The 19272-nt window shown below is 37.5% G+C and overlaps 1 protein-coding gene across 1 annotated transcript in view; it reads right to left on the reverse strand.

The window, feature by feature from the left end:
- Window positions 1-18294, reverse strand: part of TFEC (transcription factor EC) — a 96004-nt gene extending 77710 nt beyond the window's left edge. Inside the window, exon 1 of the mRNA XM_027682272.1 lies at window positions 18094-18294. Coding sequence (XP_027538073.1) covers window positions 18094-18294 — 201 coding nt within the window. The remainder of the gene's footprint in view (window positions 1-18093) is intronic.
- Window positions 18295-19272: the final 978 nt, after the last annotated feature.

Below are 19272 nucleotides of genomic sequence, written 5' to 3' on the forward strand. Positions count from 1 at the left end.
AAGAAGTAACACAGATTTCATCCCTGTGGGAGGTAACAGAAGGCTACTAGCATAGGCTACTATGGATTTCCATAGTACCTCTCCTTATAAAAACAAAAATCAAATATATTTATTGAATCTGAATTTATAGGAATTTTAGGACGTTTTACATGAAATCCAAAACTCTCAACTGATTTCGGAGAAGTTACAAAGATATCATGGTATCCTTTGAATCCCACAAAACTACACATCTACAATGATATGAAGATGAAACAATGCAGAAGGAATAATGCTGTTTCGGCAAATGTTATTTAAAAAAATTTGTATTTTCTCATAATGTGAAGAATTCTTGTGGAACAACTCTCTAATGTTAGGTAAGAACAGATATGACTGAGAATATGAATTCAGTGAGTTTAATATGTAGTAAAACATATCAAGTAAGACATCAAAAGAAGAAAAGGTTTTAGGCAAAGGCATGTACAGGAGAAAAAATCTGATGCAGTAAAACTTATATTAAAAATAGTGGAGGGGAGGGGAAAAAAAACAAACAAAAAACCCATTGAAAATCAGATATGAATCAATGTGCACTAAAGTGGATTTCAAGCAGGTGAACAGAAACTCCAATCTTTCTTTTAAGTTTCTGGAGTCTTATGATTTTCTCAAATATACCATATGAGTCTGTTGCTGACTAACACATAATAATTGAAATTATAGTGACTTGCATACTGAAAGACATTGCATTAAATATACATATTATATTCGTTGAAGTCTTGAAAAGCACCATTTAGTATTTTCCTTGGGAATAATCCCTTTACAATGTGTATTTCAGAAATACTTTCTGAAAGAACAACATGCATGATGAACTTAAGAGCCACAACGAAAGCCAGTGAACCAACTGACTGCATATGGCCAGCAATGGCAGCAAGGAAATTTCATAAGAGACTAATAATATGCTTATATTTTGAGGAACATCATGGAACTATAAAGAAATTGCACTCTCATCTTCCAACTGTGAAAAAAATAATTGTAGAAAAAATAATTTGTAGTGTATTTCAGATTGACTACATGAATGATGCTGACACATCACAAAGATTAAGGTATTACAAATAAAAAAAGAAAATTATATATTCACCTGTTTGCTGCAGCACTCTCTAATTAAATGAAATCACAGAGAATGCATTTCTTAGTCTTGTAGGCATTTTTGAGAATACCAACTTAATGTGCCTCATCTAAGCATCTGATCTAGGTACATCTATCTAGGAGGTTAATTTTTAATGCCCATCTTCTACAACTGTAACCAGTGGGTCAATTACAGTCACTAGCATCTTTTTTTGTAACAGTGCAAAGGTAGTAAACAGCGTATCACAACTACCTGAACACAAGTCGTATGTTACCTGTTTGTTTGATTACCGGGTGCTTATTTCTGTAATGAAACTGTTGATCCATTATGAATGACCAGAGATTAGACTCTTAGGTGGCAGGCATTTGACAGCACTAATTGACTGCTCATATGCGTATTTTTGGTGTCTTCATCAATGGAGTGACAACAGACCACTCATCACTGCTTTTGACCTTTATATACACTTCCGCACATTCACATATACGTATAGAAGATATTTTAAGCAAGTGTATGTATGCTTAGAGGGGGTGATATATATATTTATATATTAAGTATAACAAATAATCAGAAAAAAACTATTGACAAGAGCCTACACCTTCTAGTGGATTCTTTTATTTTGTTATTTTTGAGAATAAAGTCCAGTTAAGCTTCATTTCTTCCAAGTCCATATTCCACAGATTTGTATTGTTTTTTGAATCAATGGGCGTAATGCAGGGAAAGACATTTCTATCTACAGAATATCACATTTTTTAGTAGCAATACTGCTTCTATCAGAAGAGTGGCCCATTAACTGTAGCACAACAGTGAGGGAATCACTTTTGAATTGTCACCAGCACTTCTTTTGGCAGAAACTGTGCTTAAATTACCCCTGTACACACCAAGGCCTGACTTGATATAAAGATCTTAAATAAGAGCACAGAAAATTTTGCAGATTTGTGGACCTTTTTATCTTTTTATTTGTGTTTACTTTTATTCATAAAAACACGAGGTTTCAAAGAGCTGGATTCCCCATAAGTTTTATTGCCTATAATGTAAAATAATACCTTTCATAGCATGTTTTTTTTAATAATGATTTAAATATGAACCAATGGAGTGTCTTGTCAGGCTAAGTCTCTTCAATGTATCCCTGGCTGGAACGCTTTCAAAATATTTTCACAGCTTATTTTTCTTTTTGGATACAGAATTATTCTTTGTGCAACCCTAAAAATAGTGCTTTTGCAGACTGAAAATAAAGGTCAATAAAGTCAAATGGTTATCAGTGGGCTTTGAAATTGTTCCCAGGTCTTTTGGCTTACGGGTGGCAATCCTTAGCCAGTCTGCAGGGAAGTGATGTTTGTTTTTTTGCAGAACTACTGTAGATAATTTTTTTTCATTGTGTACACTCTAGATAGTTAACCCATAGCATCTAACGTGAAATATTTTGTGTTAGATATTGGAAGACATCACATTACCAGTTTGTCTTGTTCTGCTTACAGCAGTGGTCAGCACCAGAGGAGCAGAAGGCTGTAAGATGAGCACTCTTGTCAGGCAGGTCATAAAGTTGTCTGTATCGCTATCCTAAAATATGAGCTTTAACATCTCACAGTCATTTGTGGACCTGTATTTGTTGTAAGAGGTGCTGATCCTGCTGTGAAAGAATGAAGTGTATGTTACTGACTTGAAGGGAAGAAAAGACTTCATGCTTCACTTGGCTATAAGAGAAGTTGACTGTCTCTCAAGAAAGATCATCTGGCTTGCAAGAAGAATGGCTCAGTGGTTACCTCCGACACAAAGACATCAAAGAGTCAGGTGCAATTTCCTAGCTAAACTCAGGTCCTTGGATAATTTTGTGCATTCGTCACACGTGACATTCATCTCTAAGAGATAGTTTTCTAGTCTATGTCAGGAAAAAGTTTGTCTTTTGGACAATAGCGAGAGAAAGGACCTCCAGAAAAGTAAATCACTTTCAGATACCTCTGAAAGGCAGGATTTTTTTTTATTTTTTTTTTTAGTCCTCTGGAGTTGCTTGTCTCTTATGGGTCATCACAGAGGGAGACTCAGGCAACTAACTTTAATTAGATGCCTATTATTAACATTACTAAAATGCTGGATCCATTTAGGTGTTTCTGGAAGATAAGCCTTATACTATGAGGAATTGAATGTGTGTCTCTCCATCTTAACTTATTACCTACAATGTGTGACACCTTTCTTACAGTAAGCCTGGGGGGTGAAACTTTAAAATTCATATTATATTGTCAAAATCTCAGTGGGGGTAAAAAGTTACTTAGCATAAATATATATGAAAGGATGTGGAGTCAGTGGTCCCCAACACCTAAAAGGTATGAACTTAATGTTTGTATTCTAATCTTGTTGGCAATTTTACTAATTAAAGGAAAAATCTAGAAACAGAACTAATATTGGAGTTTGAATGATCTGGAAGATACTTCAAGCACTCTGTATGAAATGTATTTTAACTATTAATATTATCACTTAAGCGACAAAATTCACATTTTCAGTAACACAAAGTGGATTACATTGCTTATTTGTATTCCGTCCCATTGAATTTTTCGAAGTAAATTCTCACTAAGTCAGTTGGAGGTTTTGCAGAAACATTATTTTTTTTTCATTCTCCCTGTGTTAGGTACCATAGCTTATCTCCAGACCTATTGCAGTCTGGTTTTAATTATTCACACCCTTTGGCCTGTAACTGTAATCTGCCTCTTTCAATATTAAAAAGGCAGGACACAGTTCAATTATTCATGGTCTAGATATGAACAAAATGTGAAGTCTGTTCTTTAGAAATATATCTGTGATTTGCAACAGCACTAATGAAAGTTACAAGCTTATATTTATCATGTGGTTCCAATCCAGTATTAGTTTCATAATCTTTTGTAAAAAAATAAAAAAAAAAATAAAAAAAACCCCAACAAAACAAAACAAAACAAAAAACCCCAAAGCTTCCATTTGCTTTAGAAAGCAACTGAGATTTGTTCTGCATAAGGAATTGTCTATGATTACAGTTGTATTAATGCACCTCTCAAAGTTACCAGACCTGCATGGACGAAGTTTTGATCTGACCTTACAATGCAACGAACTCTTTAGTAAATTGACATATAATATTAATGGAAAAATTGGCAAATAAATAAAAAAGCTTTGAATATCTGTGCATTGATCTGAAAACATAATGCATAGAACAGGTTTTTAGAATCAAATATTTCATTTTGGAACCAGTTTTTCTAACATTGCTAGTTATATATTTTGGCCAAATGACCTGTTTATACTATCTTCAATGTTCCTGTGATGGTGTAGTGGTTTGAGCCAGGTTTTTCCCCTGAAACTAGGAAAGTGGTAACCCCCAGGGGGTGGTGACCCTTGGGGCTTGACCCAATCAGTGCTCCTGCAAAATATAAACGTATCTCTCCACCGGAAAAGAAGCAGTGGTACTGGTTAGTGAGAAGAAGAAGTGGCCATGTTGTGAGAGCCACGAGGAAGGGGCTCAGGGAGCCCTTGGGGCCTCCGCCCCCCCCCCAGCCCCCGGCTAGGGGGCTATGTGGACTTGGAATGGTGTTGAACTGAACTAAGTGCCTGTGGCTGAGAAGCTGGGGGAGTTTCTCCCCGGTAGGAGCAGTGGGAGACGCTGGGAGCAGCAGCGGAGACAGCAGCATCCGAAGAGCAGTGGCAAAGAGCCAACTGATAAGGACCAAAGGAGGCAGCAGAAGCGGGTATGCTGCATGGAAGACACAGAGATGTCTGAGGAGAAGGAAAAGCAGCAGCAGGAAGAGAATCGAGACCACGGCACAGACAGAGTTCCAGGGGTAAGAACTGGATAACCAAAACCCCCAAACTCCCTAGAGAGACCCCTCCGAGAAAGAGGAGGGGGTGGTGGACTGAGAGGAGTCCTAAAGTGCAGTATGCACTGCAGAGAGGAGCAAGAAGCTCATAGCCTCCTGAGAGATAAGCCAGGACGGCCGAAGGAATGTGTGTGGAGGGGGTGACCTTGGTCTTCCCCCCTCCTTGCTGCAGCTTCAGAGAAGCTGGCAGCCATCTTTGAGGCAGAGCATGGGAGCTCTGTGAAGGGGCTTGAGTCCCCTGAGGATAAGGACTGTCGCGAAGACCCCTGTGCTTCGCGATATGACCGTGGTGACGCGCCCTTTGTCCTGGGAAATGCAGTCCACGGAAAGCCCCCTTGTTTGGGGACAAGGGGCCGAGAGAGGCTTGGAGGCCTCCCTTGTGTGTGCTGGCAGAGAGCCAGCAACTACTCCTGCTGATGGAAGAGAAGAAAAAGACACAGAGAGCCTGCTGCCTAGAGAGAGACCTGCTGCTGAGAGACTGGAAGGGGTCTTTTCTTCTTCTTCTCTCCTGGACTTTTATTTGGAGGGAGAAGAGATTTGGCCCATTGTAAATATTATTGTCATGGTAGAGATAGAAATAGAGTTAAGATTATATGTAATGTATTATAGTATTTATTTATTTGTACAGTCCTGTAATATATTCCTTTCCCCCCATATTGAGTCTTGTGTTTTTGTCTGGAAAACCCATCTCATTGGGGTTGAGATGTGGTAGGGGGGCTAGGAATCAGAATTGGATTTTGGGACTTTTCAAACCATGACAGATGGACAACACTTTCAATAGAAAAAATAAGCAATTGTTATCACACTTTATCACATCTAATGTAAAGTGAATGTTGGAGATACAGTATTTCCAGCCGTGTCCACTTTGCTCTGCTGTTTTCAGTGCTTTTCTCCCGAATTTTTCGTCTCTTCTTTGCGTCCTTTCTGTGTTTGATCTCTTTACTTGTTTACTCTGACTTCCAGCATTACTTCTTATCATTTTTCTTCCTCTCAAGCACCTTTTTTTTCCACATGTTTTTTGTGATATTTCAGCAAGATACAGTTCTAAAATGATTCCTGTGTTCTGGTTTCTCTCCAGTTTGATCTCAAATCATTGATTATAGCAGTCCCAAGGTTATCATGGTGAACATGCACTATAGGCATAATTAAAGCCAAAGTCTGTAATTCCCAATGCGTAAAAATCAGAAAAAATGGCAAAATAAAACTTACAGAAATTCTTCATTAACTGATTTTATAAATATTGTTTAATCAGGGATAGAAATTATTTCCAAAGCCACCAAGTCAATGGCCATTTTTTTTTTGTTTCTTTGACCTTTGAACAAATTCACCACTTGTGTCTTTGAACAAATGCACAATTAAATTTTCTTGTTTAGGGATCTGAAATCAAAGGGGTGGTCTTTGTCCTGGGTGGTCTTTGTCCTTATTTTCAGTCATAAGCAATTAATCCACCATTGTGTGCATATCTTATGAGATGTTCTGCTTTAAAAGCACAGTCATTTAAAAAGTACTCAAATCCAAAACATCATCTACAACTAGCACAATTTCCAGTTATCTGCAAAAGACTAAATGGAAAATTTAAAACAAAATAGCTCCTGGGTTAGAATCTTGTATGCTGTATCAGCCTTGAGCAAAATTTTACAGTGCAACTTCTTAACCTACAAGCAAAATTTCATAATGGGAGTACTGAGAGACCTGTAGCTATAACCAGTACTACCAGGCACCAGTATAATATTTCATTTACACTTCTTACAGAGCAATTTTTGACGATCTTGCTACATGAATGAAAAATCTCATCCCAAAGTCTCCAATTCACTACCCTCATGAACTCATAAAAAGGCCTTTTAACCACTGCTGTAATTTTCAAGTGGAAATAATAAAATGGCAAGAGTTAAATATTAATATGCAGTTCTTGCATTGTGCCTTTCTTTGATACCAATTACAACTTGAACTTCACCTAACTCAAAAAGACTGCAGACTTCTCTCAATTAGCAGTAATAGGATTAATACATAACTTTGGAATTGAAGATTTAAATAGGGGAAAAAAAACTTGGCAAATGTACACTACATGTACTAAATTAATCTCAAAATAAATATGCAGCCCTGAGTGAAATAAGTGGAATGTGGAATGCTAAAGATATGGGGGTTATTGTGGATTTTCTGCTTTCTTGACAACCTCTACAGCTAGCATTGCTTTGAAAACTATCTTGGCTGTAGAATAACAGTGCCTTTTCTTCCTTTGTTTATGGACACAAGAAAAAGTTGTTGCCATTCACAACAGGTATTCTCCTTTGAAGAGCACCAAAGCCACTTCTGTTTGTTACACTTTTCTTCATTACCAATTTCTCTGCTTCTCAGCTTTGTGAGATTTAAGCAATCTCACAGATGCAAATTATTGCATTCAAATAGCTGTCTCCTGAGAAAGGATAAACGTTAGGTGAAAAATGTTAGGTGGACCAAACATATGTTTCTATACCACGAAGTAAAGAGCAGGCAACTGAATTTTCGACAAAGAATTCTTGTGTTTCTTTACTCATGCTGAATTTTTTGTGGTTTATTTTGTATTTGCATTTGATGGGCAATAAATCATTTCATTTTCCCTGCATTTTGAGTAACTACCTCTACAGCGTAAGATACAATAACCCAAAGTGAAGATGCTCTCTGTTCCAGGGAGTACATTAGACTTCTGAAATAAAATTGTAATATCCTAAAATTCCCTATCAAATCAAAAAATGCTGACATCAGTTATAAAGAGCTGTTTGTATCCTTTTCTCAGAGGCAAATATGAGAGACTTACATCATGTTTTACTGATAAAAGTTTGTACAGCAGGACATTTGAAGTATAACTAAACTAATACAGAATCAGCTGCGAATCAGGACAGATGGGAGACATGCTTAGCTTTTTTTATTTCCTTCCAACCAGTGGAGAAATCAAGACTAAGATCGGCCACAGGTTTCTATTGACAGAACCCATGTACTTCATTTCTGGAAAAATGCACTTCAGGAAATACCAGAGAATGACTAAGTGCCCTTCTTCAAAATAGTACTGAAAGATGCTAGAGAGATTTGGAAACAAGCATAAGCTGCTGCATATTTCAAAAATCTGGCCCTAATATTATAACAGACAACAACTCCACAAAAGAAAAGAAAGAGTAATACTTTCATGGGTAAAGTTGATCACCGAGGGTTGTTTTGTATTAAGTTCACTAATAAAAAAATTTCGTGGCAGTAGGTATAGCAGCAATCAGTACAAGGAAAGACGGTATAGTCAAGATCACAACATGCCAGAGATCAACAACGGTTTAGAAGAAACAAGGCTGACAATAAAAGAGGAAACACCATGATGGAAAATGTGTGAGATGTCTTGAATCAGATTGGCTTCAGCCTCTGTTGTTTTGCTGAACTTGCATGTAATCACAGATAAATCATGACATCTTGACACTACTACAATCATATTTTCAGTTTGTTTTCAACTACCTGTAGAGTCTATCTGGAATTTTCATTCATTTCAATCTGTTTACCTCTGACTAACAAAAGAAGTTAAACCACAAATCAATCGATCTATAAATTTTAAGGATTCAATCTTTTATTTGTAGCTCTCATTTTTAATGTCCTGTCTCTGAAAAAAGTATCACTTTCTCAAGTTTTGAAGTGCTGGCCTCCACAAGTCCTACACCCTTGCGCAGAAAATAATGTACAGAAGCTAATTCAATTATTATATAGCTATAAATGAAATCTGCCTGGTACTGCTCAGAAAGTAGACAGGCTAGTTAATTAGAAAAGATCATCTGCCTCATGGTAAAAACATACTGACCTTTTGGGATGGCTGGAAATAGTTTTGAAAAAATGTATGAGATATATTGCCACCATTGCAGAGATAGTAAATGGCAGCTGAGATAAGCAAAATTCTTGTTCCACACAGCTGGATCACAACATAGCCCAGAGGTCTCCAGCATATCCAAAATAAAAATCTCACTAAATTCTCCCAAAAGTTTGATTTAAAATTTCCCTAAATTTCCTCCTTTTAAAGCAGAGAATCATCTAATCACTTTTTCCAATCTGTCCAGATACAGAAGTGGCCCACACATGAAAAAGATAGTCTGTAGAAGTTGATCTGGACAGATTTGAAACAAATAAATCCCACTTTGGTAAGGAGCAGAGGACAGGATGAACACATAGGCTCTAGCCATTTAAAGAGGGCTGTCATTCTTTATGAAGATTAAGAACTTGTAGTTTTGCATTCCTATATTAATCCAAAAGCCAGCCATTGTACAAGCTGCCAGAGTATAGGCTTCCAGACACCGCACTTGTGATCAGAGCCTTGAGCTAAATGGACTCCCATTTCTGTGCTGTATTTTTGTGGCTCTACTGTGTTACATGGCAGATATGCAACACTGATTGTAAATTTCCCTAGAAAACACGTGAGAACAAAAAGAGAAATAAAGGAGAGCAGTTGAAGAGGACTTTCTCATGCAATGGCCAGTTTACTTGAATATTGAAAGAATATAAATCTATGAATATTTTTCAAACTAAGAAAGCTCTTAGAGTAAGAAATAGGAGTCAAGCTTCTGGACAACATGCACGTATGATTTGCTTAAGATCTACACAAGCTTCAGAGCAAATGAATTAAGGCTCAAAGAATAACGCATGAAGGGGTTTTTATTTTTAATATATTCATATAATTGAAAAGAAAACAAACAATTCTGATTTTTCTAGGGATGTAAGGGAACCATAAACACTACAGGGAATTTTACCCTAGTACCCAGTGATTTACACATTTTTTTATAAAATTAAGAATTGGTTTGAAGTCACAAGGAGACCAACCATTTTTAAAGTGATAACTTTTCCTCTGTTATATCTGGGTCTGATCTGTGTTATCATATTCACAATTCTATGAACAATATAAAATTCAGACACAATTTCCAGTTAAAAAGGAAACTATTTGTGCTGTGTCTTCCTCCCTTTTTTTTTTTAACTCAGTGACAATTCTGATATCCAAAGTGGCAACTAATTGCCCTGACAATTAAATGGTATTGCCACAGCACAGCCTTTATGCATTTGTCCTAATAAATGTCAGATGAGTCTGTGTGCTCACTTCAGCACATGCTAATTTAGGCTGAATACCACCAGCTATTCAGAGAGAGAATTTTTGCTTTAAATAAGATTAATCTCACAAATTAAGTGTGGGATTCCTTCTTACAAAAAAGACCATTGGTTATTCATTAAATCTGAATTACAGGTTTAACAAACACTTGCATAAGAATCATTAATATTATCTGCTATATAATTACTAATGCAGTGTATGATACTTAATTCTCAACGTTCAGATCTTTTCAAAATTCAATTACTATAACCCTTGGCATAGAGACTAGCACTGCTCTTTCAAAGCTCTTTTTTCCCTAGTGACCCTTCAGCTTGACTACTTCTTGCCTGGCTGCCATTTGTCAGTTCAGGAATAGAATGACTGTCAACTGTAGACTTATATCGGACTCCTAACTCCCATCAGGGTCCTCACTTTTACGCTGAAGTCAATAGTAGGCTGGTAGTCCTGTTATGCTTTTAATCCTGGGCCAGCATTTCAAAAAATGCTGATCTTCTTTGCAAGTCTGTGGAGCTTTTCTCTGTTGCAGGTGACAATAAACTGAGTCTCCTTTCATTAACACTAGAAAAGCCTGAATGCCTTCAAGGTAGAAACAGCAGTGTTTACACTATTGCTGTCTACTTTACAATTGTAAAACCTTTGCTAATTCTTAGTAGGACCTGTTCATATTCCCCATGGAAAAAAAAATTAAAAATAAAAAATGCTTATCTCTTCTTGAAAATGGCTTCTGCCCCTATTTGTACCACCTATTTTGAAATATACATTGAACAGCACATAGTTGTCAAAAGAGAAGTTTTACAGGACCCACTCAAGCTATAATTTTATTCATAAAATTGACTTAGCAATGGTGGTGGACATTGAGCCCAGAAGTCATGGAAGAGCCCATATTCTTTTCACTGAATTCTTGACCAACTAGAAGAACACAACTGTTTGCGAAATGCTGTTATGAATTGTCCCAGGACCCTGTAACTTCCAAATCTCAGTAAGGGAGAGCACTAGTAGGTGTAGGCTAAAACTGTGCCAGGAAACCTTCTAAGAGTTGCTGAGAGGCTGACTGCCTGCACATGTCCTGGACATACTTAAATGTACAAGTGTGGATGGACAGCTTACTGCTGCTCAGGGTTCTGAGTTGGGAATACGTGGGGAGAAATCAGGACATCCTGTGATTAAATCATGACTATTTTTCTTCTTAGATCTGTCTTCCACACTTCTTGGCCTCCTTCATACAAAGAATCACAATAGACTTTAGACTGAACCATCCTTACAGTAGACACCTTCAAGTTCTTAGAAAATTGTTACCTGTGATTCTAATTTTGAGTCAAAAATCAGCTTTTGATTCAGCGTTAATGCTTTCTTCAACTGATGAAGGTGATGGACCTGCTGAACTTACTTTCAGTCGCAGCAACATCAGTGATTTCCATGCTATGGGAATTGTCGCATAGAAGTAGGTCAACAGCTGTGCTCAGATATGAAGTGTAGTGTGCAAGAATAGACATAGCAAAAATAAAGAGGTCTAAAAAATGACCAAAAAATGATGAGGTATATGGGAGAAAGAATCGAGACTGTAGACTTTACACACTGTAAGGTTAAAAAGATGAAGTCTGTGAAGTTTGAAAAGGAGAAGAAAAGAAGAAATATTATAAAAGTCTACAAAATAATGAGTGAGCCTGAGGATCCTAGACAGATCTCTCTATTTATTTCCCGCTCACTCATATCTTTTGGTCTCCATTCTGCTCCTCCTCTTTCCAGATTTTCCAAGAGGTATTTTGCTCTTCTTCCTATTTCCCTTTTCTCTCTTATTTATGAACCTCTTCACATAATTTCCACCTTTCCTCCTCTCTACATACTCTTTCTCATGGTATAAATATCAATATAAAATCTATGGATTTTCTTAGTATTAATAAATGTATTACATTAAAAATAAAAATACTATAGTGCACAGAATTAAAAAATAATGTATTTTAAATGACTGCCATGAAACAAGCTACAGACACAGAGAGTTGTGCTGCTACAAACTGCTTTAGCAAACAGTCTAGGAAGACTTAAAAAGCATAATAACCTCAATTACTTTACTTGTGGTAATTTAACAAAATTAAATTTTAACCCTCAAACATCAGCTCACAAGCTAATTTTAAATTGGAATCAGGAAGTTTTGAAAATTCTATACATTTTCTGAAGCAATAGACATAGAGGTGGAATTCATTTGACTGGGTGTATGAGAAAATGAAGATACCTACATCCAAGCTAATTATCTAGACTTTTTTTTAAGTCAACAGCAAGAAAAAAGTCACTTTGAGGGTGCGTTCCATCTTACTTCAAAGTAAATGCCTAAGATAAGCCAGATAAATTGGATTTTAAACAGGCCTGCTTGCCCCACTGGCTACAAAAAATTGATAAAGCATCTAGTTCAGATGTAGATACCTGTTTCAGAGATAGGAGAGATCCCAGTGAGGGTATTCTGAAGCAGATTATTGAGCAGATGGAATATATGCATGGATCTGAAAAGGTTCTTCTTGAATACATAGTGCATTTTCATGCTTTAAAATGATGTATTTCTGTGGGAGTAGTAAGACACTGCCATTCTATTCTCCCTGTCATACTGTCTCCTAATCCATCAAAAATCTATCAAATTATGTGCCAATTCACTAAAAAAAATCAGCTTAAGAAAGTGTTTCCATTGTTGTATGAAGTATGGAAGTTGCTTCAATCAGCAGAAGATATCTGAAAAAGGAACTGAAAGGATGTCAGCGTGGCAGACACTGGGTAAATGAGACTCTCTACATGGGAAATATAAGGCAGGCAGCACAGGACTTTTAAGGTATTTGTGACTTTCAGAACACTTTAAAAAAGCCATGACTTCCCTCCTAGCAATGTCTGGACTGGACCTGTTCTGTTTTTAAATATAAAATTTGCCTGCAGAAAGGTTTTTAAAGAGTAAGTATTAAAATTAAGCCCCAGCAGCTTAAAACGACTATTTCCAAAAGAAATGTAGCCATTTTTAGACGTTTGTGAGAAGCTTGTGTCCAAGCTTCCTCAGTGTCCCAGGTCACTGCAACAGTATTATTCTCGCTAGCCACTCATACAGAAAATCATAGTAGAGTGGGGATTTTAAAGTGGCTAATGCACAGCTTTTCCCAGTATATACAGTCAAGTATTACTCTTGTGTAATTACTCATTACTCAGGTGCCTGAAATTAGCTTCCAATCACTGTTCCCTGCATACCTTTGCTCTGTATATTGAAGAGTGTGTTCTCAGTGTTTTAGTATCTCTTAGCTGTTGGTGGATTTTTCTGCAGGTTGCCTTTAAATTTCATTTTGCACTGGTTAAAGAGATAATGCTTCTCAAATCTTTAATGATAATTTAAATCTTTTTTATACTTTTATAATGTGCTGGATTCTTTGTCTAGTCCTCACCTTCCTACAAGTTTCCTACTGGGTCTCTCGAGATATGAATTGAGACAGCATCCAGTAACGGTCAGACCAGCCTTAAATACAAAGGTAAATCAGAATCCACAGCCCTATTAAAGTATTGTTTATTTATTTATATACATTTTTAGATATACAAATCTGATTTATTATTTTGCTGCAGTGTTACTCTGGCAGCTCATTTCCAGTTGCTCAAGGTCTCTGACTCATATGTCTTTGACAAAATTACAGGTTTCTAGCATAAAATGCCCCAAGAGGACAAGAGGAAATGTCTTCAAGTTGCTCCAGGGGAGGTTTAGATTGGATATTAGAAAAAAATTTCTTCACATTAAGAGTTGTCAAGCACTGGAACAGGCTTCCCAGGGAAGAGGTTGAGTCACCATTCTGAGAGGTATTTAAAAGAGGTATAGATGTGGCACTTAGGGACAGGGTTTAGTAGTGGACTTGGCAGTGTTAAGTTAACAGTCGACCTGATGATCTTTAAAGTATTTTCCATTCTATTCTATTCTATTCTGTTCCATTTCACTCCATTCCATTCCATTCTATCTTGTTATGACCTAATAGATTTTTTTCATTTTCTGAAGTGCAGTTTTTATACTTCACATTAAAATACACATTATTTAGTTATGCACATAGTTTGACAGTTTGAAAAGTCCATGCTGTCCTATGCTGCACTCTTCTCCACCCCCTCAGCAAATAAGACACTTACTTAAAATGTTTTCAGTAGTTGACAAGATATTTGATATAGTTGATAATATATTTATGTAGCACTGGGCCAAGAGGTCATTACTGTAATACTATTGTAGTACTCTGAAGGACTATGTCAAAAATCAGCAATGATCTCCCACTTCCAAATCCATTTTCAAATCTGTCAGTTATTTAGTTTATTGATCCAGTTATTGCACAGGACGTTAATTTGGCATGCGTACTAATCAAGCACCTTGAAGAAACATGACTATACTATATGAACAATCTTAGTTCTATCAACCAAACTTGAAATCAGATCAAAAGAGATACAGTGTTTTTTGACAAAATCAGTGTTCCATAAGTCACATATCTTTTTTCATGCTTTCTTAAAAAGTCCCATATCAACCATTCTTTTGCTATTTATTATGAATAAACTAACTCTTTTAAAATACTGTCATAGCAACAAAGCTTTTCCAGTCATAACACCTCTTCACCAGGGAATGTATCATGCTTTGAATGTTTGTATTTTAATTATTATTTCTGGTTTTAGCGATGATAATTAACTAAAAATCACCAATGGTCTTTACAAAGGACATGAACAATGCTAAACTTGGGAACATACATTCTATTAATGACAACAAACAGGCATGCCATGGAGATGGAATAGGCTGCAGAAGGAATATATATATATAAATTAAATAATTCAACCTCCATCCAAATGTGTCCATTAAAAGATGAGATAGGAAACAAGATGAGTGGCAACCTGGAATACTAAATAATTAGTTTCCTTTGATTGCTTACTGAATAAAAATTTCCACCAAAACTAATATTTGTTAAAAACCATTCCTAGAAAAAACAAATTTTCCTTCAAAAGGTATTTCTAGTCAGTATCTAAGCTGAACTTTCGCTAACATACTGGAACACTCCTGAGAAAAGGGCAGCAGTGTGTAAACACAGAGAACAGGAACCTAGTCCTTTGCCCAGTGACTGACAGATGGCGTTTCTCACAGGCATTCATTCAGGAGCAGAAGTCAAACTTTTTGAGTAACAAATGGCATCCTACTTTCATCTGGATTTTCTTTCAAAATCTTCAATCAGAACGTTTGCTAAAGCTGAAATTTATAGGGCTTACAAATACTGCAGGGGAAAATCTGGCCACTCTTTTACTTCTTTGTGTATTTCTATAGGTTAACCTGCCTTCCTGGAGAGCGGAGGTGACTTCCCTGGATCAACAGAGAAATTAATCTGGATCCAAGTTTTGTGTCACAAAAAGAGGCCTCAGACCTCAAACTCTCTTTCTTGGGCATTTGCTCCTGTTCTCCTAAAATACCAAACTAACCCTTTTTTGCTACTTCCCAAATCCTTGATCTCAAAGACAATGTTCTCAGTGGAATCCATCTTCACTCAAGATGGATTACACATTAGTGCTCACTCTGGGCAATGAAATATTTTTTATCTCTTGACTGCAATGCAAACATGCTACATCTATGAACACCAGAACTTCCGTGCATGCAAAGAAAATTTGGGACTTGCAGAAAGGTATAATGGTCCATCCTTACATGCTGTCAACTCCAAGATCCCACTTTATATGTTTTAATTCCTCAGAGATTTATAATTCCTCCATTCTTCTCAACAAATCCCTTTTCTCCTTCTCAACAGCCAAAAAAGGAGAGATTGGCTTTGCTGTGAAGTCTTCAGTAGAAAATTTACTCAATCATATGTCTTGCTACAGGGTAATGACAGTGAGTCCTTAATGGCATGCTGGGACTCCACGAATGGGTGAAAAGAAATCACAGCTAGAAGTCAACCTATCTTTAGATATATACCTTAAAATGCTACTACTTAATTATGGATTGGGCATGATTTCTTGTCTAAATCCTGGAACCTGCCATGAAAAATTCCTCTGGTGACCCAATCTTCTTTGAGAACTTCTGGAGATGTTGCTTCCTGTCCACCCTGACCACCCTGAGTTATGCATAGGAATATTTTTAGTTTTCTCTCTTTTTTTTTTTTTGCTTCTAGTATTTCTCTCCAGTAATATATGACTTCCCACATCTTTTTTTTTCTTTTCCTCTTTATCTTTTTCTCTCCACTTACTTGCTTTGTCACCAGTTTTCCTCAGTCCTTCCAGCTTACCTACCTCCTATTTCTTTCACCATTTCCCTCTCCTGTCTCCCCCTTGCTATAATTTTCCTTAGCTCCTCCTTTTCTCCACCTTTCCCCACTTCTGTTTTCATTGTGATTTCTGACCTGCAAAGTGCTATGCCCACAGGTTCTTCAGCACCCGCCAGCCTCTGCAACCAAGATCCTCCAGAAGCTCCAGCTGCCTGAGTTAACCCAGAGATTCCAAAGAGGTTGAGAGGGACTTGCCTTCCAACAGGAGCTAGAGGAGGGTCAGCACTGCCCTGAACGTTGAAGCAGAAAGGGTCAGTTTGCCAAAGCAGAGAGACTGGCAAGAAGACATGGTGCCAGCCACATGCTGTCTCATTTATGTTCCCTCAATTAAAGCAGTCTGTAGGGAAAGTAGCATGCCACTGCACTGGTGTACTGACCCCTCTGAGTGCTTGTTAGTGCTCACCACACTCAGCATTTCCTCTCACTGATTGATAGGACGATATGTGTGTGTATGGCAGAGAGAAGATTCATTACAGCGCATTAGCCAGACAGGCAGACAAATGCCCACAGGGGCAGAAAAGCTGCAAGGAATAAATAAAAACTTTATTATTTTTCTAAAACTTCTTTTCCCCAGGCTACAGTGAGGAACACTGGAGTAACAGGAGAGTGGAGATAGCCCAGAAGTGAAAGGGAGTGGTGAGAACTGGAGGGAAAGTTTATTAGCAGTCAAAGAAAGGTTTAAAATATTCATTGTTGGATTCAGAGTTTGGATAGTAGCTGAATCTCTATTTATATTTTTATTTTCAGTCCCATTGCTAAATGGGAAAGAAAGGGCCAGTGCATCAGATACCAAGTTATCAGGACATTCCTGATGTAACATGTCTGAAATGTCTGAAACCTGGCTGCTCCACTCACTGGTATTTATCATCCCTCAGTTTAAAAAATTAAAAACAAACTAGTACCAGCCATTATCAACAGCTGCCACCATGTGGTATTTGAAATACCACAGTTACTTCCAAATAGAGAGAAATATGGTGGTGTCATCTGATCTGTTCAGTGATGGGTTTTAAGCATCCATTCTGTAACAGCTTGTAATAGGTGATGTGGCTGGTGTGGGGTAGCTCTGCACGCCTGCACACACTCTACTGAGATGAAGGAGTGGGTAGCCTGTGCAATGTTGTCCCTTACACCACCACCATTGTACCAAACCACTTTCCCATCACCTGTCCTTGGACTTGGGAGTCCAGACCACAGTCCAGAACTGCCCTAGTCTGTCAACAACAGTGCAAGAAAAAAATACCCAAATGGCTGATGCCAAAACCACATCTGTCAGACAGATTTGCCAGGAGGCAGCATCCTCTCTCCCCTTTTCATGAGATGCTGCCTGCTCTGCCACAGCACGAAAAAGCAAACAGGGAGTTGCTGGACCCTGCTCCTGCTGCCCCCCAGCTGGCTTTTAGCTTGTCTGCTGCCTTGAAATATGTTGTGATGCGGAAAGAAAACTCCAGAGACATTCCATTATCCAAAAGGAAGACAGAGTGTAAATTGTCAGTCATGGATCAGTAGAAAGTTGATCCTAAGATTAATGATGCAAAGAACATGTTATGAGGAAGCACAGGGACAAGACCTAGGTAGTTAATGCTCTGCCATTTTCTTGCTTGAGCCCTATGTATTTTTTAGAACGTGTTAATTTCAACAGCTTCACCCTTACCTCCCTCCTGGATTTCATTTAGGTGCACTCCAAAATGAGCTAATTATGTTACAATTAAGAATAGCTTTCTACAGATAACACAGCATTCCAAAATATACTTTGTAAATATCTGTTGGTAATATAGGTACCTCTGAAATTGCTGGAGCTTTGTCTGATGAAAAGTGAGTTCCCATCGGAAAAGATCCATTGAATGCAGGATGCTGTGAAACTGGCATGTGACACTGTGAATAATGTGCATGGGTTTCTTCTCGAGGGTGCTTGTCTGGCCACTTTTGATCCTGTAGCTTTCTTCTGAGCTGAAACTGTAGTCCAGTCAGTGCCTGCAGCATTGCTTTATTTCTTCCCTTTCCACTATTAGCAGAGCTGAAAAAATCGCTATAAAACACACACAAAATAGAAGCAGCAATTTATTTTTTTGAACTCTACTCTACTATTGAAAGAAATAATCCTTAAATATAAACCCAAATTAATGTTATGGTTATAGGGCACCCATAAGGACACAATCCCTAACATACTACTGAAGAAAAAAAAAAAAGATGAGAAGAAACAGTTGGCATTCAGTTAACAGTCATGTTTGGAGATTTGTGACTGACTTTGTTATTCCAAGGGAAGCCAGGTACCAGTCTCTTGGGATTAGGTACAAATGCAAGAAAAAAGTGGACACATATGAATCTCAAAGGTGACTGCTGGGTTAATAAAACAGTCTGTTTTCTGTTCACCCACTCTTCCTCTCAGTGTGCAAGTACATTAAAACGTGTCAAAAGGAAAGCCATTTGCTGGGGAAAAATAATTCTGCTAAAAGTCAAAATTTCCAGCTGGTGTGTTACCTTGGTGTGTGCGAGTGAGCTAACAAAGTGACCCACACAGCTCACTGGATGAAAGTTGGTATCCTCATTAAAGTAGAAACAAACACTTGAAAACAGGAACAACTGCCAGTTAAAAAAAAAGGACCACAACTGAAATGAGAAGCCTTCATTTTTCCCCATTCTGCTTCCTACTTGCTCTATAGCAGATACTATATATATTTAAGCAACCACTTGAAAAGTAATGAAGGCAAAACTGATTCTGTATGCAGTAGCTATTCCCATTTGCTGGAGAAATTGCGTTGCTAACAACCATCCACATTACCATTCTATGTTTAGAAGAAGAAATATTTTCACAGTCCAGTTTCTAAACTGCCACATATAGACAAGGATTGGTTCCTGCAAAGAGTCACCCTTTCAAAAGTAAGTAGCTCTAGGGAAAAAAACTTATATCTGAACTACTCACAGTAAAAAGTGATTGCAGTATCAGCCTCCAACTCTTCA

This window comes from Neopelma chrysocephalum, unplaced genomic scaffold (assembly GCF_003984885.1).
Source record: "Neopelma chrysocephalum unplaced genomic scaffold, ASM398488v2 Primary Assembly neopelma1_62, whole genome shotgun sequence".
NCBI lineage: Eukaryota > Metazoa > Chordata > Aves > Passeriformes > Pipridae > Neopelma > Neopelma chrysocephalum.